Raw genomic sequence first — 16,456 nt, 5'->3', positions numbered from 1 at the left:
ATGGTGTTATCTGAAATTATCTTGTATGTACGCTTATTTATCCATTTATAGACTATATCTAGCACAAAAATGTAAGTTCCTTGTCAGCAGAAATTGGGTCTATCTTTTTCACTTGAATGCCTGGCAGACAGTAAGCACCCAAATATTTTTTGAATGAATGAATAACAGAACAGCAGAATGCCCACCCCAAAGGTTAGATGAATGTTCCAATCCACCAAACCCTAGGGGCTAAGTCTGCTTTTTATCATTTGTTTTAGGTGTAGCTCACCCACCCACAAAGTACTGAGTTTAAAATAGTGATTACCTCGAGTAATATCTCCTAACATAATATCCCTCCTCCACTGCTAACACCACATTCTGAATCCAAAGAAGTAGACATTTGTGAGACTAGGTGTTTCCTAGCACCCAGAGACAGGCACCAGATGTCTGAAAGATTAAAAAAAAAAAAAATGTACAGAGGAAGGAAGCAACTTCCTCAGGAAGCCATAGGAGGCCCTGGGCCCTCAGATAGAACATCAGCCATTCACGACTATGACAGAATGACACCATGAGACCAGCACTGCGAAGAAGTCAGCCTACTGCATGGCTGGGGCCGTTAGCCCTGCAAGAGACAATGGAGAACACGAATATGAAACACTAAATGCCTATCACTTCCTCAGTTCATGACTTCTAACTTCACGTCACCCCTTTCCTGTTGGCAAGTGGGAGAACAGCGGCGACCATACAACCATGATCGTCATCTACAGTCTTGAGGGAAGAGCTTGAGATATCAAGGGGGCCAAGCCAATGAGAGGTGACAAACATCTTTATCCAAAGGATTCCATGAACTAAAATGCTGAGGTGACATCCTGCAAAGAAGTTACAAAATCCATTATAGGTAAGGCTCGTAAGTAGAATTTAAAATTAATAATGCAATTATGTAGATCCTACACTGGAATGAAACCAAATGGTTTAACTACGTAAGTGTTATACTGAAATGTGATTTCTGCCATTATTGTTCATCACCAGGGAATAATGGCACCCTGGGACAGGAAATTAGAAACAGTTACTGCCAATAAGGCATGACATCCCAGCCCTTCTTGTACAGATTTCTTCTCACCTAAACTTTAATTTAGGGGCACCTGGGTGGCTCAGTCAGTTAAGCGTCTGCCTTCGGCTCAGGTCGTGATCCCAGGGTCCTGGGATCAAGTCCCTCACTGGACTCCCTGCTCAGTGGGGAGTCCGTTTCTTCCTCTCCTTCTGCTCTTCCTCCCAACTCATGCTTTCTCTCTCATGCTCTCTCTCTTTCAAATAAATAAATAAAATCTTAAAAAATAAAAAAATAAAAAAATAAACTTTCATTCACTCAACATTTCATGAGATGCTACCACTGTGCTAGGCACAAACCAAAATAAATCCCCATGATATATCCCTCAAAGAATTTTCAGTCTAGCAGGGTAGGAAAAAATGTGGAAGCTGTAAAATAAGGCAATCTCAACTAAAGCTTAGAGGATGGCTAGGCAGCCTGTAGACAGAGGTGCCAAGACTCTTTCCTAAAGAAGCTTAACAGTGACCTTGAAGGATAGATGGCACCTTTCAGCAAACAGTAACCACCAGAGGATGAACAGCCTAAGTAAGGGGGTACAGAGAGAAGAACATGTCCTCAGAGAACAACTACCTTATCATCTGGGGAGAGGATGTGGCTGTGCAAGAGCTGGGAAGGATAGCTCTGTCTTCAATTAGACTTTAACTCAAGGACAGAGCACTTTGCTTCTCCCCCCATCCCATATTACCTAAGACCCAATTCTCTACATGTGGTAGGCTCTAATTCATACTTACTAAATAAATAAGACAATTAACCCAGAGAGAAAAAAAATGAAATTGACTCAACTCACTTGGAAGTTGCTGCTGCTATGGATGTTCTTGGTTCTCTTACTCATCTGAGTCATGGTAGAACCGTGCACACTCTTGGTTACAGGTAGAACCTTGTATTACGTCACTGACAATACAGGAGTATGGAGAGAAATTCCATATGGCTGGGAGTGGGTAGGCGTGGCGTGTGTGTGTGTGTGCGCGCGCGCGCCAACGTGCAAATCGGGAAGGCTGGAGAAAGTTGTTGGGCCCAATACCTTGTGAATGTTAGAAAAACGAGAAGACCGATCTAGAAATCAATTATACTGGTGCTGTCATCCCAAATGCAGAGCTAATTCTCTCGTGGTTTAATTCCAGAAAGCTATTGGTACCCAGAAATACAACTGTTTTATATTTTCATTTTTAGAAATACATCCAGTGAATATATAAATATTATTTGTAATTGATGACGATGGTGTTGCAGCATGGTATTGTATAAAAAAAACCATACTGTATCAGGAGTCGAGAGACCTAATTCTGCTCTGTCACTAACTTGATGTAGAACTACAGACAAGAAGCTTGACTTTCCTGAGCCTCCCTACAGGGAGGAGGATGACGAGGAGCACTGAGCCCAGTCTACGGAGGCAGTCACGACCTGATCTGCCCAAGCCCTCTCCACGTGTCCTACACCTCCTCAGAGCCTTACTCTCTGCACTTAAATCGGCTGCTAAACGGGAGATCCTCTTGGCCACTCTTACCAGCCCTTTGGTCAATTGGATCTAAGATACCTTCAGTTTCTAAAATGTCCTCTGGTTCTTTTTTTATGATGTCATCTTTAGGTCTGAGGGCAAAGCCTTGAGAAAAGCATCTTCTTAAATGGATCTAGCAACACCCGGTTTTCAAAGGTCATTTTGAAAGCATTCGTCATTCGCCAAATGTAATTGGCAGTTAAGGATGAGATTATAGGAATCAAACATTTAAAGAACCCAGGGATTGCCAAATCATAGAACATGTATTTTTCTCATATATATTTTATTAGCCACCATAAGTCCCTTACAAATCATATATAAACACTTTTATATATGTATCCAAATGTTTCCATACACACATATGGTCTAAAGATTACTATAAAAGGAGAGCTATTTATGGACCTCAGTCAAAGATCTAAAGCCCACTACTTTAAATGCAGTAGCACCTTAGCTACAAGCTTCAAATTCACAAGTTAGTGTGAATTTCAGCCCTGCATTTTTATCAAGGACATATGTCTAGTAAAGGCACTAACCTTTTGATTCCTACATATCAACATTTAGAGACTTATTTAGACTAATACATGGCTATTCTTCACAGAGTTCTAATGTTCTTCTCTGATGCAGAACTCTGGTTCTCTTTAGTGTTTGTTTTTATAATTCTGCATTATTTTTTAAATATATACTCAGGTATACCCTTATATTCAGACTAATATATATATACCTACAGAATCCTACTGTAAGTAAACATCCAAGAAGACACATACCTAATATGGGCAGGAGAGATAGAGAGGTAGGTCATTCCATTTATAAATGATTATGTTTATAAACCATCAAGGACACTCAATACCTAACCACTATTGACCAAAACCTAACCATTAGAACAGATCCACGTTGAGAGTTTACTGTGCATTTTGCTTTGAGTTGTTTTCCTTCCATTCTAGTCCACCCCTGCCAACAACAGAAACTAGATGACATGACTAGGTGACATCACCTCTCACTACTTGTGATCGGCAAATTAAAGATCTATGATGATTGACACACTCTTCTGTCACCATTACCTAAAAGCCATCACACTAAAAGCAAGATCTGTTTTTGCACAAGTGGGGCAGAAAAGAGAGAGAGAGAGAGAGAGAGAGAGAGAGAGTTGGGAGTCTCACTGCACCAAATGTGAATGATTAGTTTGCAATGCAACACTGAAGTTAATTTTTAAGAAGAAAGGTAGTAAGCAGCTTACTAGAATGTAGTATCAAGAGAAATGCCACATTGGGACCCAGAGCTAAATGTGAATCAGCAGCAAAATCTGTCTGCCTGATGAGCCGCTCATTGACCTGGCCTTATACCCACCCATCAAGGCTTCCTGTTAGCCCTGGGCAATCGTCAAGCACACTTAATGAAATGGTTATCTGTGTAAGACATTTAAGCCCAAATCTGAGACAGTAACACTAATTTCCTAATAGTGAGGGTGTGATGCTCTCCCCTGCACCACCTGGGGCACGGTCCAGAAACTTGTAACAAACATTCTCCCAGAGAGCATAGTCATTACCATCTGCCCATGTGCAGCACAACAGTGCTCCAGAGCGCAGCATCAGCAGCGACTTCCCCCAAAGTTCATCCCAAAGTTACTGCACACTGGAATTTGTTTTTTATTAAACAAAAAAAAAAAGAGAAGAAGGTCCATAAGATCCTTCACGTCTTGATTCCTTCATAATAATAAAGCCATTTCACAGCCCAGGAGTATTGCCGTGAGTCCGTCTCACGCGGCAGCCCCTCACCCCCAGCCTGCCGGAGCATGTGCAGGTGAAACCTAGGAGTCTGTCTTACCTGTAATCTGACTCTGTCCTTGTGGATTAAAAGGACTTGGTGCAGAGTTCAGGGAGGGCCGTGGGTTCTGAGGCGGGACACCTACTCTCATACTGGGATGAGGAATGCGCCCTAAATCACTGAGGCGGTCAGAGAACAAACTAGGTTTAGAGTCATCAAGCTTCTGTCTGTGCCCTGGAAACAGCAAATCATAAAATAAAAGCATATTAATTAGCTGAACAATCGACCATACTAAATAGATATGTGAACATACATACTGGGGGGTTTGAGCCAAGGAATCATCAATACTGATATTTATACTGAAATGTCTCTATAATGCCTTCCATTTCAAGCAGCTTTATAAGCATCATCTGGCGGCAAGCGTTCCTACCCCTCGTCTACAAACGGAGAGCTGAGGGTCCCAGAGGGTGACTCGGAGTCAAGCATCAGTAGCGAGGCCAGGACGCTGGAACTCTGGAGAGACTCTCTGGGTGCCTCCTCTCTCGGTGACAGTGGGAAAGGTGGTTGTGTGCTGGGGTGTGTTTGCTTGTTTCATGAAGGAGGAAACTTCCCCATAGTTCAGAGAGTCTGTGCATGTCACACTTATTATCCCAAAATTGGGGCAGAAACAGAGACAAACACATTTGTCAAAGGGAAATTTCCAAGATGACCATAAGTGACTTTTCTTTTTTTATGTTACAACTACACCTTACTGTGACTCTTTTCTGAAAAATTGAAACTCAAACCTAGAACCCCTTTAAGAGGAAAAAATAGAAATATGGTCAAGGAAACTCAAATTCTCCAGGGGAATCTGGATATTTTGTGAGACCCTGAAACCTAAAAGCATGTGATAAACTATGTTAAATCAGAGCGAATGTTTTTTGATTCTGTATAAGAAATTGAAAAATACCCTTTGGGTTACCATGTGAATGTGAGAATCCATTATTTAAAAACAAAACAAAACAAAAAACCAAAAAAAAAACAACTTTGTCTCTCTTCTAGTTTATTCAAGTCTAAAATCTAAGGACATTCTAGATATTAAAGAAATATGCAAATTAAAATATAACTAAGGTCCTAAGGCTTTTTGAAAATCATGAAAGCATTCTCAGCAAGTCTTGGTGCAAGTATAACAGAAAAACCTCTGAATCTTGGTGCTACATAAGTTAAGTGCACATCTGTGGAGTGGCACAGCGGTGGACAAACATGACAACGCCTCATACATGAGTGGAAATATACTATAGATTCCTTCTTCCATATTCTGTACCAGAATGAGGCCCTAATATGTTACCCCAACATAGTGTAACTGAAACTGAAGCTTATTCAAAGAAGAGCCATTAAGGGGCAACTGGGTGGCTCAGTCGGTTAACTTCCGACTCTTGACTTCATCTCAGGTCATGATCTCAGGGTCATGAGATCAAGCCCCGCATCGGGCTCCGTGCAGGGAAGGGAACCTACTTGAGATTCTCTCCCTCTCCCTCTGCCCCTCCCCCCCCCACATGCTCTCTCTCTCTCTAAAAAAAAAGAAGAGCCATTAAGATGATGACTGGAATCAGAATTTGCCCTCTGAAGAAAAACTGAGGGAATCAGGATTATTATCCATAAAAGGAAAAAAAAAAAAAAAGCCCAGAAGGAGGATTGTTAAGAGCCTTTGAGAATAAAGAGGTATATTCTATGGGTAGTGAGAACACTTCATCTTCCTCTTGGTACAGAACAAGAGGAATCTATGAGGAGAGGGTTAAGGTGAACATTAGAATTTCCCAGCTATAAGCTGTCTTCATAAGACAAATTCCTTATTTTATTTGCCCCAAAATGTATTTTCCTGTCTCCTTTTTCATTGCCTACCCAGCCCAAAGAAAACAGACAGGAAGCCAAGTCTTGGTAATATGAGTGTAGCTGTCTCCGCAGCCAAACATGTTCCAAATAGGCCCATTAACTGAAATGCACCCACCACCCTATTTCCTGCCAGCGTCAGTCCAGGGCATCTGCTGGAACGAGGGATGGGGAGACCAGGAGAAAAAGTGATCAGGGAAAGTCATTGTTTTTTATGCTGCTTTCCCCGTTGTTTAGGACTTCTTATCCGAATTACGAATAGAGTTTAGAACTCAACAGGGCCTTTTTAGAGATGACTCCAACAGCCCCCAGACCCCCAGCAAGCAAGGTGCTCATAGACAAAGCAACTCAGTAAGGCCTGCGGAAGTCAAACAAGGAGACTGTGGTCTTCAGCCATTGGCCAGCTCAGCCTGGACGGCACACGGTTCCCGTCCTAGCTGACCAGCTTCCCACTCATCGTGTGGCACCACCAGAGCTGACGTTCTCGCTCGATCTTCCCTCCCTCTCACGGCTGCCATGGAGGACTAAAAGTCTCCCAGTCGACACACAAAGACACCTAAGAGCTAAGCCCTGTGCGGTGCCAAGGCTGGTTTTCAACGCAAGCAGAAGCAGCCGTGAGGATTCGATTACAAAGTTAATAGCTCCCCCATTACCCCACACAAACTGCCATCAGCGCATCTTGCTGGGTCTAACTAGTTTCACAACTGGGGAATTATATAGCACTTGTCCCAGTCAGATCCATGGATTCTGTTCCTCACACGCATACAAAAAAAAAAAAAAAAAGTATTGGTGTGGTGTTGATATAGCTGTAAACATTAACAAGAGAGCTTATGGAATTGTCCCTGGAAGTTATTTTTTTTAATAGGCCGTATTTTTGGAATGGCAGATTCCCTGAGGGCTAAGGAGAGGGCTACATGATTTTGCATGGCTCCTTTAAACACTGGGACTTTATGTGGGCTCTGGGTCAAAAGTAAACTTCATAAAGCCTTGCCTCTGCTTTCTACAGCCTTTTCCCTGGGTTTTCCTGGAGACCATACGAGATGTGAGCTCAGCATATGGATGGGTGAGTACGCTTTTTACTTCCTCTTAGCCCAAGGCTTCAGGGAAGCCACAGGAGGTTGTAGGCGAGAATAAAGGACCTGAAGCACCACTGCTAAGTACGAAAAATGTAAGAGCAGGTGAAATTTTAAAAGCCTCAGTGATCTTCTGGAAATTACCTTCAAACACAAGCTACCAAGTATCTACAGACACCTAGCATAATTCAAGGAATATCCGTCTGTGGCTGCGTACATACAAACAAAAGTATGCATTTTTCCTTGTAGATGTCGGCCCCTTCATAGCCACCACCACAACCACAACAATATTCTTACAGCACAAGGAAGAACAAAAGCTGAACAGGTTCTTCATCTTTCAACCATGACAAACACCGGCTACCACTAAACCACATCAGGGTTAGCATGCGAATGATGGGCTGAAAGAAGGCGTTCTTTAGTCCTCACACTCAAGAAGGAGTCGCTTCAGAAATCGAGAGCACAGAAGACAAGGGCACATTGAGTTAAATCAAAGATAGGGGACTCTGCCATGGTACAGGGAGAACTGAACGTCAGCCGAAGGGCCGAAGAGTGTGTCTTCCAAACAGGAGGAAGGTATAAAGAATCGGAAACTTTCTCCCTTGGGCAGTGGCTCTTCCACTCCAGCTGGATAAGAAAATCCTCTGGGGAGCTTTGAAAAATATAGATGTCCAGACCCCACATAAGCTCAATTAAATCAGAATCACTGGGAAGTGGGTCCTGGGGAGTTATTTTGTACAAGCTTCGAGCATGATCTGGCGTGTAGCCAAAGCAGAGGATCACTGCCCAAGATGACCTTACAGTCCCACCTACTCGATGTCACCTGTTTGCACCAGTGACACCCTCATTTCTGAAGTAAGCTCTGACCGCTGTCCTGAGTTCCAGGTCTGTAGGTCCCACGGCCTACTGGACTCTCCCCTGGGAAGTCTAAAAGATACCTTAAATGCACTGTATTTAAGACACAATTCTTGACTCTTCCTGCCAAAGAACCCTATTCCTCTCTAGGACTACCCTCACCTCAGTAAGTGGCACCAGCCAAAAACTTAGACATGGAAGCCAAAACTTAGACATCTTCCTTGATTTCCCCTTATCCTTCACTCCTCACATTCAATCTATTACCAAGTCTTGTCATTTCCATCTTGAAAGTATATCTCAAAGCCATTTAGTGCTCTCACTTCTACTGGTACAACCCTAGTCCAGGACCCCATCATCTCTCTCTGGGCATCTGACATGGTCTACTTGCAGTTTCCCATCCCAGAACCTCTCCATACTCCCAAAATGCTCTACCTCCTATTTCTCTGTAGGGCCCCCTCCTTCTCACTCCTGGAACCTCACAGTGAACACCACTTCCTATGAGAGGTCTTGCCTGCCTACTATATACCCAGAGCAGGCTTCCTCCGCCTTGAACACACCCTCCCTTTATATCCTTTATGGCTATTACCACAATCTGTACTTATCTTGTATATTTGTCTCCCCTGCAGGATAGAAGCCCCATGAGGATGAGTGCTCTGTCTTGTTTAAAGTTGTACCCTTACTTAGTGCCTGCCATATAGTAGATGATCAACAAATATTTATTCAATGAATGAACGTTCTCCTCTTCTAGATAAATGTCCTGGTGGAGAGAAAATTTTCTGGCCCAGGATATCATAGTATAATGCTATCTTTCCTCCCCCCCAAAAAAAACCCTTCTTTTATTTGGCTATCTAGTGAATCCAGTGGGCAAAGCCTTTCTTTAGAGACCAGACCTTATTGGTGTTTGCTAAGAAATTTCCCTAAAGGACATTCATTTAAGTGAATGGTTAATTGCTTGCTTGCTTTCTGAAAAAGCCCTCACTTACAATTCTTCAGCACTGTTCAAGTCATTTAGAATCAGAGCACTGAAAGGGACAAAAGAAATCATTCTGACTCTACATTTCAGAGCACTGTACTTCTTTTATGAATAAAGACCCCGAATCCCTGAGCAGAGAAGTGACTTGCCCGAAATCACATAGTTAGTGGCAGGACTAGAACTCAGGGTTTCTGACTGCTGGTCCCAGGCTCTTTTCCTTCCCACTGTCAACCAGCTTATTTTAGAGTATAACACTACAGCACCAGGGGAAATCATGGTCAAAGTGGATTTAAAATGGAAAAAAAAAGTAATTTTCAGAAACAATTTCTTTCAAAAAGTTGAGTGTATTTGGCTGAATATGACTTTTGTTGCAATAAACTCAGGGGCAGGAGAAGAAAGCATGATCCAAAGGTCACAGCATTCACACATCCTTAGAGCAAAGACGCATGAGGAACAGTTAGGTCCCTAAGCAAAAGTGCAGCTGATTGTCCCATCCCTCCCCGCCCAGCTCTGGTAGCGCAAGGGGCCGGCACTCACAGAGGCCAGTTGGGAATGCTGCCATTAGGGTTTCTGCTTAAAAGATCATGCATCTGAAAGGGGTATGTGAAGACCTGGAAACTGTGCTGCGTGAACTGTGAAAACAAACTAGCCTCTCTGATTTTGCCCATTTTTATAAAAGTCTACTGAGAACTGCATAACAACAGTGGAAAGCAGTGTGGGCCCCTGGCCAGACTGTCATACTCTATGCCCTGTACTCACAGCGTGCAGTACATCAGCTATTTTTCCCCCAAAGGGAAAGACGGACTCCTGAAGGATGCCCAAAAGCCCCTTCAGAAGAGTGCACCTTCCAAAAACAAGGCAACTTCGCCAAGAGGGCACCACCACGTCATGGCAGGCCTGCTCTCATGTGGCGCAGGAAGGTCAATTCGTGGATCACTAGGGCATGATGTATGGCAGCTCGCCTTTTTAACATCAATATTCTAAATCGATTTTAAGTGCTCCCTTCTCTTACTGGGTATCTACTTCCATCCTGGGTATCATGATAATACCATTTTCAAATAAAATAAATAAAGCAAAAAGGCAGATCTGCAAGGGACCCTCAATCAGGAACCAGTACGACGTCCGCGTCCGTATCGGTTAGTCCAGCTAGCGTGTGTGTGTGTGCGCAGGGCATCTGCCCACAGGCGAGTCTCCCCAGGCATCGCAAGGAGGAGGAGAGAGACATTCTTCAAGATAATGCCCTTGTCCTCCAGCTGTTCACAGTTTGAGAGGAAAGAAAGACGTGCCATTAAGTGTAACTGAAGAAGGCTGTGATGAGGGCAATGACTAAAATGCTTCGGTTTGGGGATCAATTGAGGAAATATGAATAGACTATTTTACAATATTAAGGAAGTGGTGCGTTTTGCGATTACGTAAGAATATACCCTTATTGTTTAGAAGAGCCAACCAATATATTCGGGGATAAGTGTCATGATGTTTGGTATTTGCTTTAAAACCTTTCAGCAAAATATTAGACGAAGCAAATATGGCAAAATGTTATTAAATAAGGTGATGGGTATATGGGATTTTATTAAATATAACCTCTTTTCGTGTGTTTGAAGTTTTTCATAATAAAAGAAAAACTGAAAAAGAAAACCAATAAACTGCTCTGGGAAGAAAAGGAAAGCAACTGATATTTGACTGAAAGGAAAGAGGAAGTTCCCACTGATGAGATCATCATGTCCTAGAAGGTCGAGTAGGATTTTGATAAGCAGAGAAGAAAGGAGGAAAGCTAGCTGGAGGACAAATGACAGAAACATGATAAGAAGGGTCTTGTGAGACAAGATAAGTGTTGAGCACGTATGGGATGCGAATCTCAACACAGAAGCGCGCTATACTTCAAATCACTTGATGCCTCTAGTTTCTCAACCACACAGTAGTTCTTTTAAACTCTGCAATCAATATGGGAACCTGCCCTTTTAAGACAGATCTTTTGATCCCCTGACTAATGAAACGATCCTTTGGCAGCCCAGCAGCCTCCTCTGTCGGGCACTCAGGCTTCCCCGGAGGACGGGGTGATCTCCAGAGATAGTAGCTAAGTTTGCTGTCAAGCAAGTATGCGAGAGGAGACCTGGTCCAGTACTTGAGGGCTCAAGACCCAGGATATTCAGAACATTCAGATGTTCTGACAATGATCCTTGGAGTAAAAAAGCAAGAGTTGCCATTTTTCAGAGTAAACTGGATATACAGCAACGAAGCTGCTACTCCACAGCAGGTCTGGAAAAACAACAAAAATGGAGCCTTGGTTCCAATCTCTCTACCCTGAAAGTGACACATGAAGGAGCGTTTGCAGGGAGGGGCCCAGGAACAGGCCGACGAATTTTAAAGTCCTAATTCTATTCCAAACGAAATTACTTAGAATTCTACTACTAAGGATGAGCCTTAGTTCATCTCAGAGAGTTCGGTTTAGATGGTTTGCAGCAAAAGCAACGTAACAGGGTCGAGATTACACAGACTCAAGGGAGTTCTTAGGGGAGCCACGCAAAGTTGGGACCCAAATACCTTGTAACTCTGAGGCTCCAGATGGAAAACCCTGATTTTCTGCATTCCTATGTACAGGTGAAAATGGAAATACTACTAAGAAAAGTGAAACTCCTGTCTACATTCAGATGACTACAATTCACTGGTGGTTTGTGAAAATCTAAAAAGCAAAGACCTATACTCTTGCAATGCTTGTAATGTTTAGTTAAGCCCTTTGCCTCCCCCGACACACCCACGCCCCCACTACAAACAGTCCCAGCCAGCTTCTCCTCGAATTTCCTTATTTCCCTTAATATCACCATTTTCTAGTCTCCGAGGCTCAAAATCTGGCCCAGGTATACCTTTGCCACCTCCCTTTCCTGGACCCCAGCATCCAGGTAAGGCCATTCCTAATTTCTGCAGGGAGGGGCCCTGACTTTCCAGTCCCACCAGAATCACTCCTAACGGCTCACTTGTGTCTAATCCACCGGAGAAGCAGCCTGGAGTAAACGAAAGGACACCAGCGAGTTGTATGGCCAACCGCAGGAAGGGATTTAATGGAACTCTCTGGGCCTGCCGAAAATGAAGGGTTCATTTCTAAAGTCTTTTCAGTCCCTAAATCCTTACATGACTCACCTGCTCAAAACCTCTCAACTGTCTAACACTGTCTTTTGAATTAAACAGAGCTCCCTGAGCCCAGCAGGGAAAAGAGAGACTTGGAAAGACCTGGAAAATAAGGTCTGAATGTACGTTGTCAACTCTCATTTTGGATGGCTACAACTGTACCGCTCCCCACCAATGCTCTACTCACACTGGGCTATCCATGGTTCCTCATAGAGCCCCCGTGCCTTTGCACAAGCTGTCTTCCCCCACTTAGAATACCCTTGCCCCATCATCTCCATTTGGCCATCACACCTTTCTGGTCTTTTCTGTCTCTAGAGCCTCCATGATCCCTCTGGTTTCCACCTCAGCAAGCTGAAAGCATCTACAACTGTTTTTTGTCTACTACATGTGGATATACTTAGGTGTAGTAGGCATTCAGTAAGCATTAACTGACTCTGAATTGATATAAAATATTTATACAAAATTTCAAACCGTATTATCTTAGATTCTCCTGGACTTGACTAGGAACCCCTTGAGGATGGGTGTCATGTCTCATGTCTAGCACCTAACTCGGAGCCTAGGTACAAAGAAGGCCCACAACAAATGTTTACTGAATTAAAAAATAAGAACACTGATAAATTTAGAATTATCTCTCCTTTTATCCAGCAAAAGAAAGGAGAAGAAAATGAAAAAAAAAAAAAAAAAAAGAGCGCTAGTCATTGGGAAACATTTCCCACAGTAAAATTGATGAGTCTATAATCTTTGCTGGGAAAGGCTGCTGAGTCATCTTTTTTCCTGAGTATGCTGTCTGGTTCAGGTCAAAAACTATTTCTGGACTAGAACAGTAAAGTGGACTAAGAAATTGCCTGCATGCTTCAGAAACCTCTAGGCCCTCTGAGCCACTAGAAGTCAGCAGCCATGCAACAGGTCATGTGCACGGGGCCCCAGCGCTCACAAAAGATAGCTCATGAGAGGAGACAGCTCTAGAGCCATGTTAGTGTGTGGCTTCAGACAGAGGACCACAGATCATAAACAAATCTCCTTCCAGGAGATTCTTCTCTGATGGCATTTCAAAAATGAACTAACAGAGCTTCTCTCTAAGGGCCCTTCTTAACATATAAACCAATTTCTAAAGGAAAAAAAATCATAATCACTTCCACATAGCTTCAAGAGCCCCCTTTCAGCCCTTGAACAGAGTCAGGCATGTAGCATTCAAAGTTTATCAAGGAAGAAGAGAGGAAGAACAATTTCACCCAAGAGACGACTGAAGCCTTCCAGTCTCTTGGGTAAAAACATAATTATGGGAAGAAAAAACATAATCTACTCAAGAGACATAATTACATAGTTAAGCCATAGACTCCATAGAAATATTCTAGGAACTCCAGTTCATAGAAAAAAATGTTAAAAACTGAATTTGCTTTCTTTTAATAATGAAAGGCGCCAGTTTAGATCAGTGAGTAAAAAGTTCACTCTCCCAAACTCATTTTTTAAACGCAATTGGATGCATGAGAGAGATCACTGAAAGACAGCCTCTTCCAAAATCTAGGCTTCTAAAGACTCAAGAATTCAAGACCTTTCAATAAATATACTAATGAAAGAATTGTGAAATATTAACATACATGTATAGTAACTGCGAGTTCCTTTATAACTTTTGGATTTCAGGCTGTGGCAAATCACAACCATCAAAGACTTAAGGGGCGATCAGGCTATGCCAGTATCAGTCACACATCAGGGAATAGCTTCTAAAAAACATATGCTTAGAGTGTAATCCTTTTTCTTGAAATAATGGACTCAAAAACTTGAGACATCTAAAGAAAAAGAAACTCACGGGAGGCAAGAAGAAAATAAAAGGCTTAAAAAAAATTTAAAGAAAGACCAGATGAAAGTATAATGGAAACACACAAGGGGAGACGTAATACTTTTTGCAAGCAGGGGGAAGAAAGAGCTCCCAGAGAACCTGGCTGACTTCACCGTAGCCCCGCTCCCAGGTCCTAAAACATCCCTCATCTCCTCGGCCCCTTTACCTCCAGATTCTCTGGCCCTGAACAGCTCCAAATCTGCTATCTTTGACTTCTTCCCCCTGTCATTTCCAAGGGATGCTCTTTCCTCTTTCCTCCCATTTCAAAGCAAGATTACATGAATGAGAATTTTTCAGAGCTGGAAGAGAATAGGGATTTCCAGACCATGTTCCTCACTTTAGAAAAGTAACCGATGCCCCCCAAAAATCCTATGATTTGTTTGAAATCGTGGAGGGAGGCAGTGACACCGGAAGCCAGTCCCCTGACCTGCCTCAACCCTCCTTTTCATACAAGGAAAGAAAAGGGGAGGGGGGGAGGTGAAGGCTGAGAAAAAGATGCCCAGAAAGAACAGAATAAGGAAAAGCAGAGAAGGGGCATCCGGGCGGCTCAGTCGGTTAAACGTCTGCCTTTGGCTCCGGTCATGATCCCCGGGTCCTGGGGTCAAGCCCTGCGTCAGGCTTCCCTGCTCCGCGGGGAGCCTGCTTCTCCCTCTCCCTCTGCCTGCCACTCCTGCTGCTTGTGTTCCCTCTCTCACTCGCTCTCTCTGTCAAATAAATAAATAAAAATTAAAAAAAGAAAGAAAGAAAAAGCAGAGAAGCTTACGTCTGAGAATTCCTTACATTACACCCGGTCTTCCCAACTCCGTTTTATCACCATAGCTCTTGTCCTCCGACTAATCACAACCCAACACCCACAACCATCCTGGGCCATCCGAAACTCCCTCTCTCCCTTCAGTTTCTGGGAAATAAACAAAAGATCTCTTTCTCTATGTTTATACTTACCCCCCCCCAAAAAAAACTTAGTAAAACTTGAATGTTTTACTTCTGAAAATATTTCCTTTGCCTTCTTTTACTCTAAGATACTTCACACACCCCCGTTTTGTGCCACTACCATTTGTAGACCCCACTGAGAGATGTAAAGATTTTTTTTAATGGTAACGTTTTAAGCAATGGAAATGGTAGTTTCCATAGCCGAACAAAAAGCATCACTGTTTATTTGCCAATAATCCGGCTAAACATGGATGGCATTATTCTTCAAAGAGGCCAGTGACAACCAGCCCACAGACTGTCACGCAATTCCTGGATCCTGACGGACTGTCCTTAGCATGCGATCGTCCCTGTTTCTCTTTCATTATTATGGTTTGGGACATACGTTATGTAACCGTATGTGTGCCCGAAGCAGAGAAAGAAAACAGGACATAAAAGTAACGACAAAGTGTGAAGGGGTCCTCTCTTGACACACGCCGCGACCGAAGCAGAACATCATTTTCCATTTTCCCAGCTCCGGAACAGGAAGAAAACGTTAAAAAGTAATAACCAAGGAAAAATTCAGCCAGCTCCCGCAGCCCCATCTTGCTGTGTTGAATGGCAGTGAAGATCATAGAGGAAATAAAAAGAAAAAGACAGAAAAAGGAAAGGGCGGGGGGGGGGGGAGAAATTTCTTGTTTCAACTGGACCTAGTCCAACTGGCAAGAAGAGGTGGTTTTCTTAACGCTTGCAAAACCTGATTACTTTTTTAAAGGAATGAAGGAGATGTAAACACAGCCATTAAACCAGATTTAAGGTACTTAGCTTTAATCTAGTCTAAGACTTCTCTGATCGTCTGCTGCCCTGCAGTTTTCGGCTCGCTAGACATTAATAGGGGCAAGTCAGGGTCTTCTGAGCAGCAATGGTTGGCAGCTGAGCTCTGTGGTTACCCTCTCAGGTCAGGCATGGAAGGAACAGTGGCTTAAGCAATAATGGATGGATGTCTGTTGTGTGCCGTGTCTGTCAGAAGTCTGTTTTACTACATTAAAGGGCTATTGTGTTTATATCTACACAACAGGTCTTAAACAGATTGTTTAAACATGATTAAACAGGAGATGTCTTTGAAATAAGCCCCCTAATAAAATTCAGATGGATAAGGAACTGAAAAATGCCATCGACAATATATCTATTAAAAAAAAAAGATCATTTCTCTCTAAGCTGCAAGGGTAACATGATATAAACTCCAAAATAAAACAGTTAACAAGTTAAACGCAAAGGATCCCCCCTCCTACCTCAGCACCATTTTCCACTGGAATAGCGCTGGTCCACCTGTCCACCCACCCCTCCTTAATGCTCTTGCCCCATTTACTAGAGGCTTGATAGACAGATAATTGCTTTCCTCAGTCGCGTGAAATGAAAGGAGTCTATTGTGTTAATCCCAGTATTCTTATCTGCTGTGAACTCTGAATAAGGAACTGAGAAC

At 43.0% G+C, this 16,456-nt stretch overlaps 1 protein-coding gene and 1 long non-coding RNA gene across 10 annotated transcripts in view; one reads left to right on the top strand and one right to left on the bottom strand.

Annotated features, from left to right (window-relative positions):
* Positions 1-16,456, bottom strand: part of RUNX2 (RUNX family transcription factor 2) — a 240,342-nt gene that overhangs the window by 79,374 nt on the left and 144,512 nt on the right. For 7 of the 8 annotated variants that reach the window (XM_025890755.2, XM_073905029.1, XM_025890756.2 and 4 more), the window contains one exon: positions 4,401-4,574. The exons of the other annotated variant lie outside the window; for it this stretch is intronic. In XM_025890755.2, coding sequence (XP_025746540.2) covers positions 4,401-4,574 — 174 coding nt within the window. The remainder of the gene's footprint in view (positions 1-4,400; positions 4,575-16,456) is intronic. 8 annotated transcript variants of the gene reach the window in all.
* The window catches only part of LOC112838024 (uncharacterized), a 44,830-nt gene continuing 28,925 nt past the window's right edge, over positions 552-16,456 (top strand). The window contains exons 1-3 of one of the 2 annotated variants that reach the window (XR_003211861.1): positions 552-877; positions 7,216-7,272; positions 7,532-9,189. This is a non-coding gene — a long non-coding RNA (uncharacterized lncRNA). Of the gene's footprint in view, positions 878-7,215; positions 7,273-7,531; positions 9,190-16,456 lie in introns of those variants that run through there. The other variant, XR_003211862.1, reaches the window with a different exon arrangement.

The sequence above is a fragment of the Callorhinus ursinus genome, unplaced genomic scaffold (assembly GCF_003265705.2).
Source record: "Callorhinus ursinus isolate GAN/ISIS: 27379988/994484 unplaced genomic scaffold, GSC_fseal_2.0 scaffold22, whole genome shotgun sequence".
Lineage (NCBI taxonomy): Eukaryota > Metazoa > Chordata > Mammalia > Carnivora > Otariidae > Callorhinus > Callorhinus ursinus.
The sequence above is the reverse complement of the archived record's forward strand: the minus strand, read 5'-3'. Positions and strand labels throughout refer to the sequence as shown.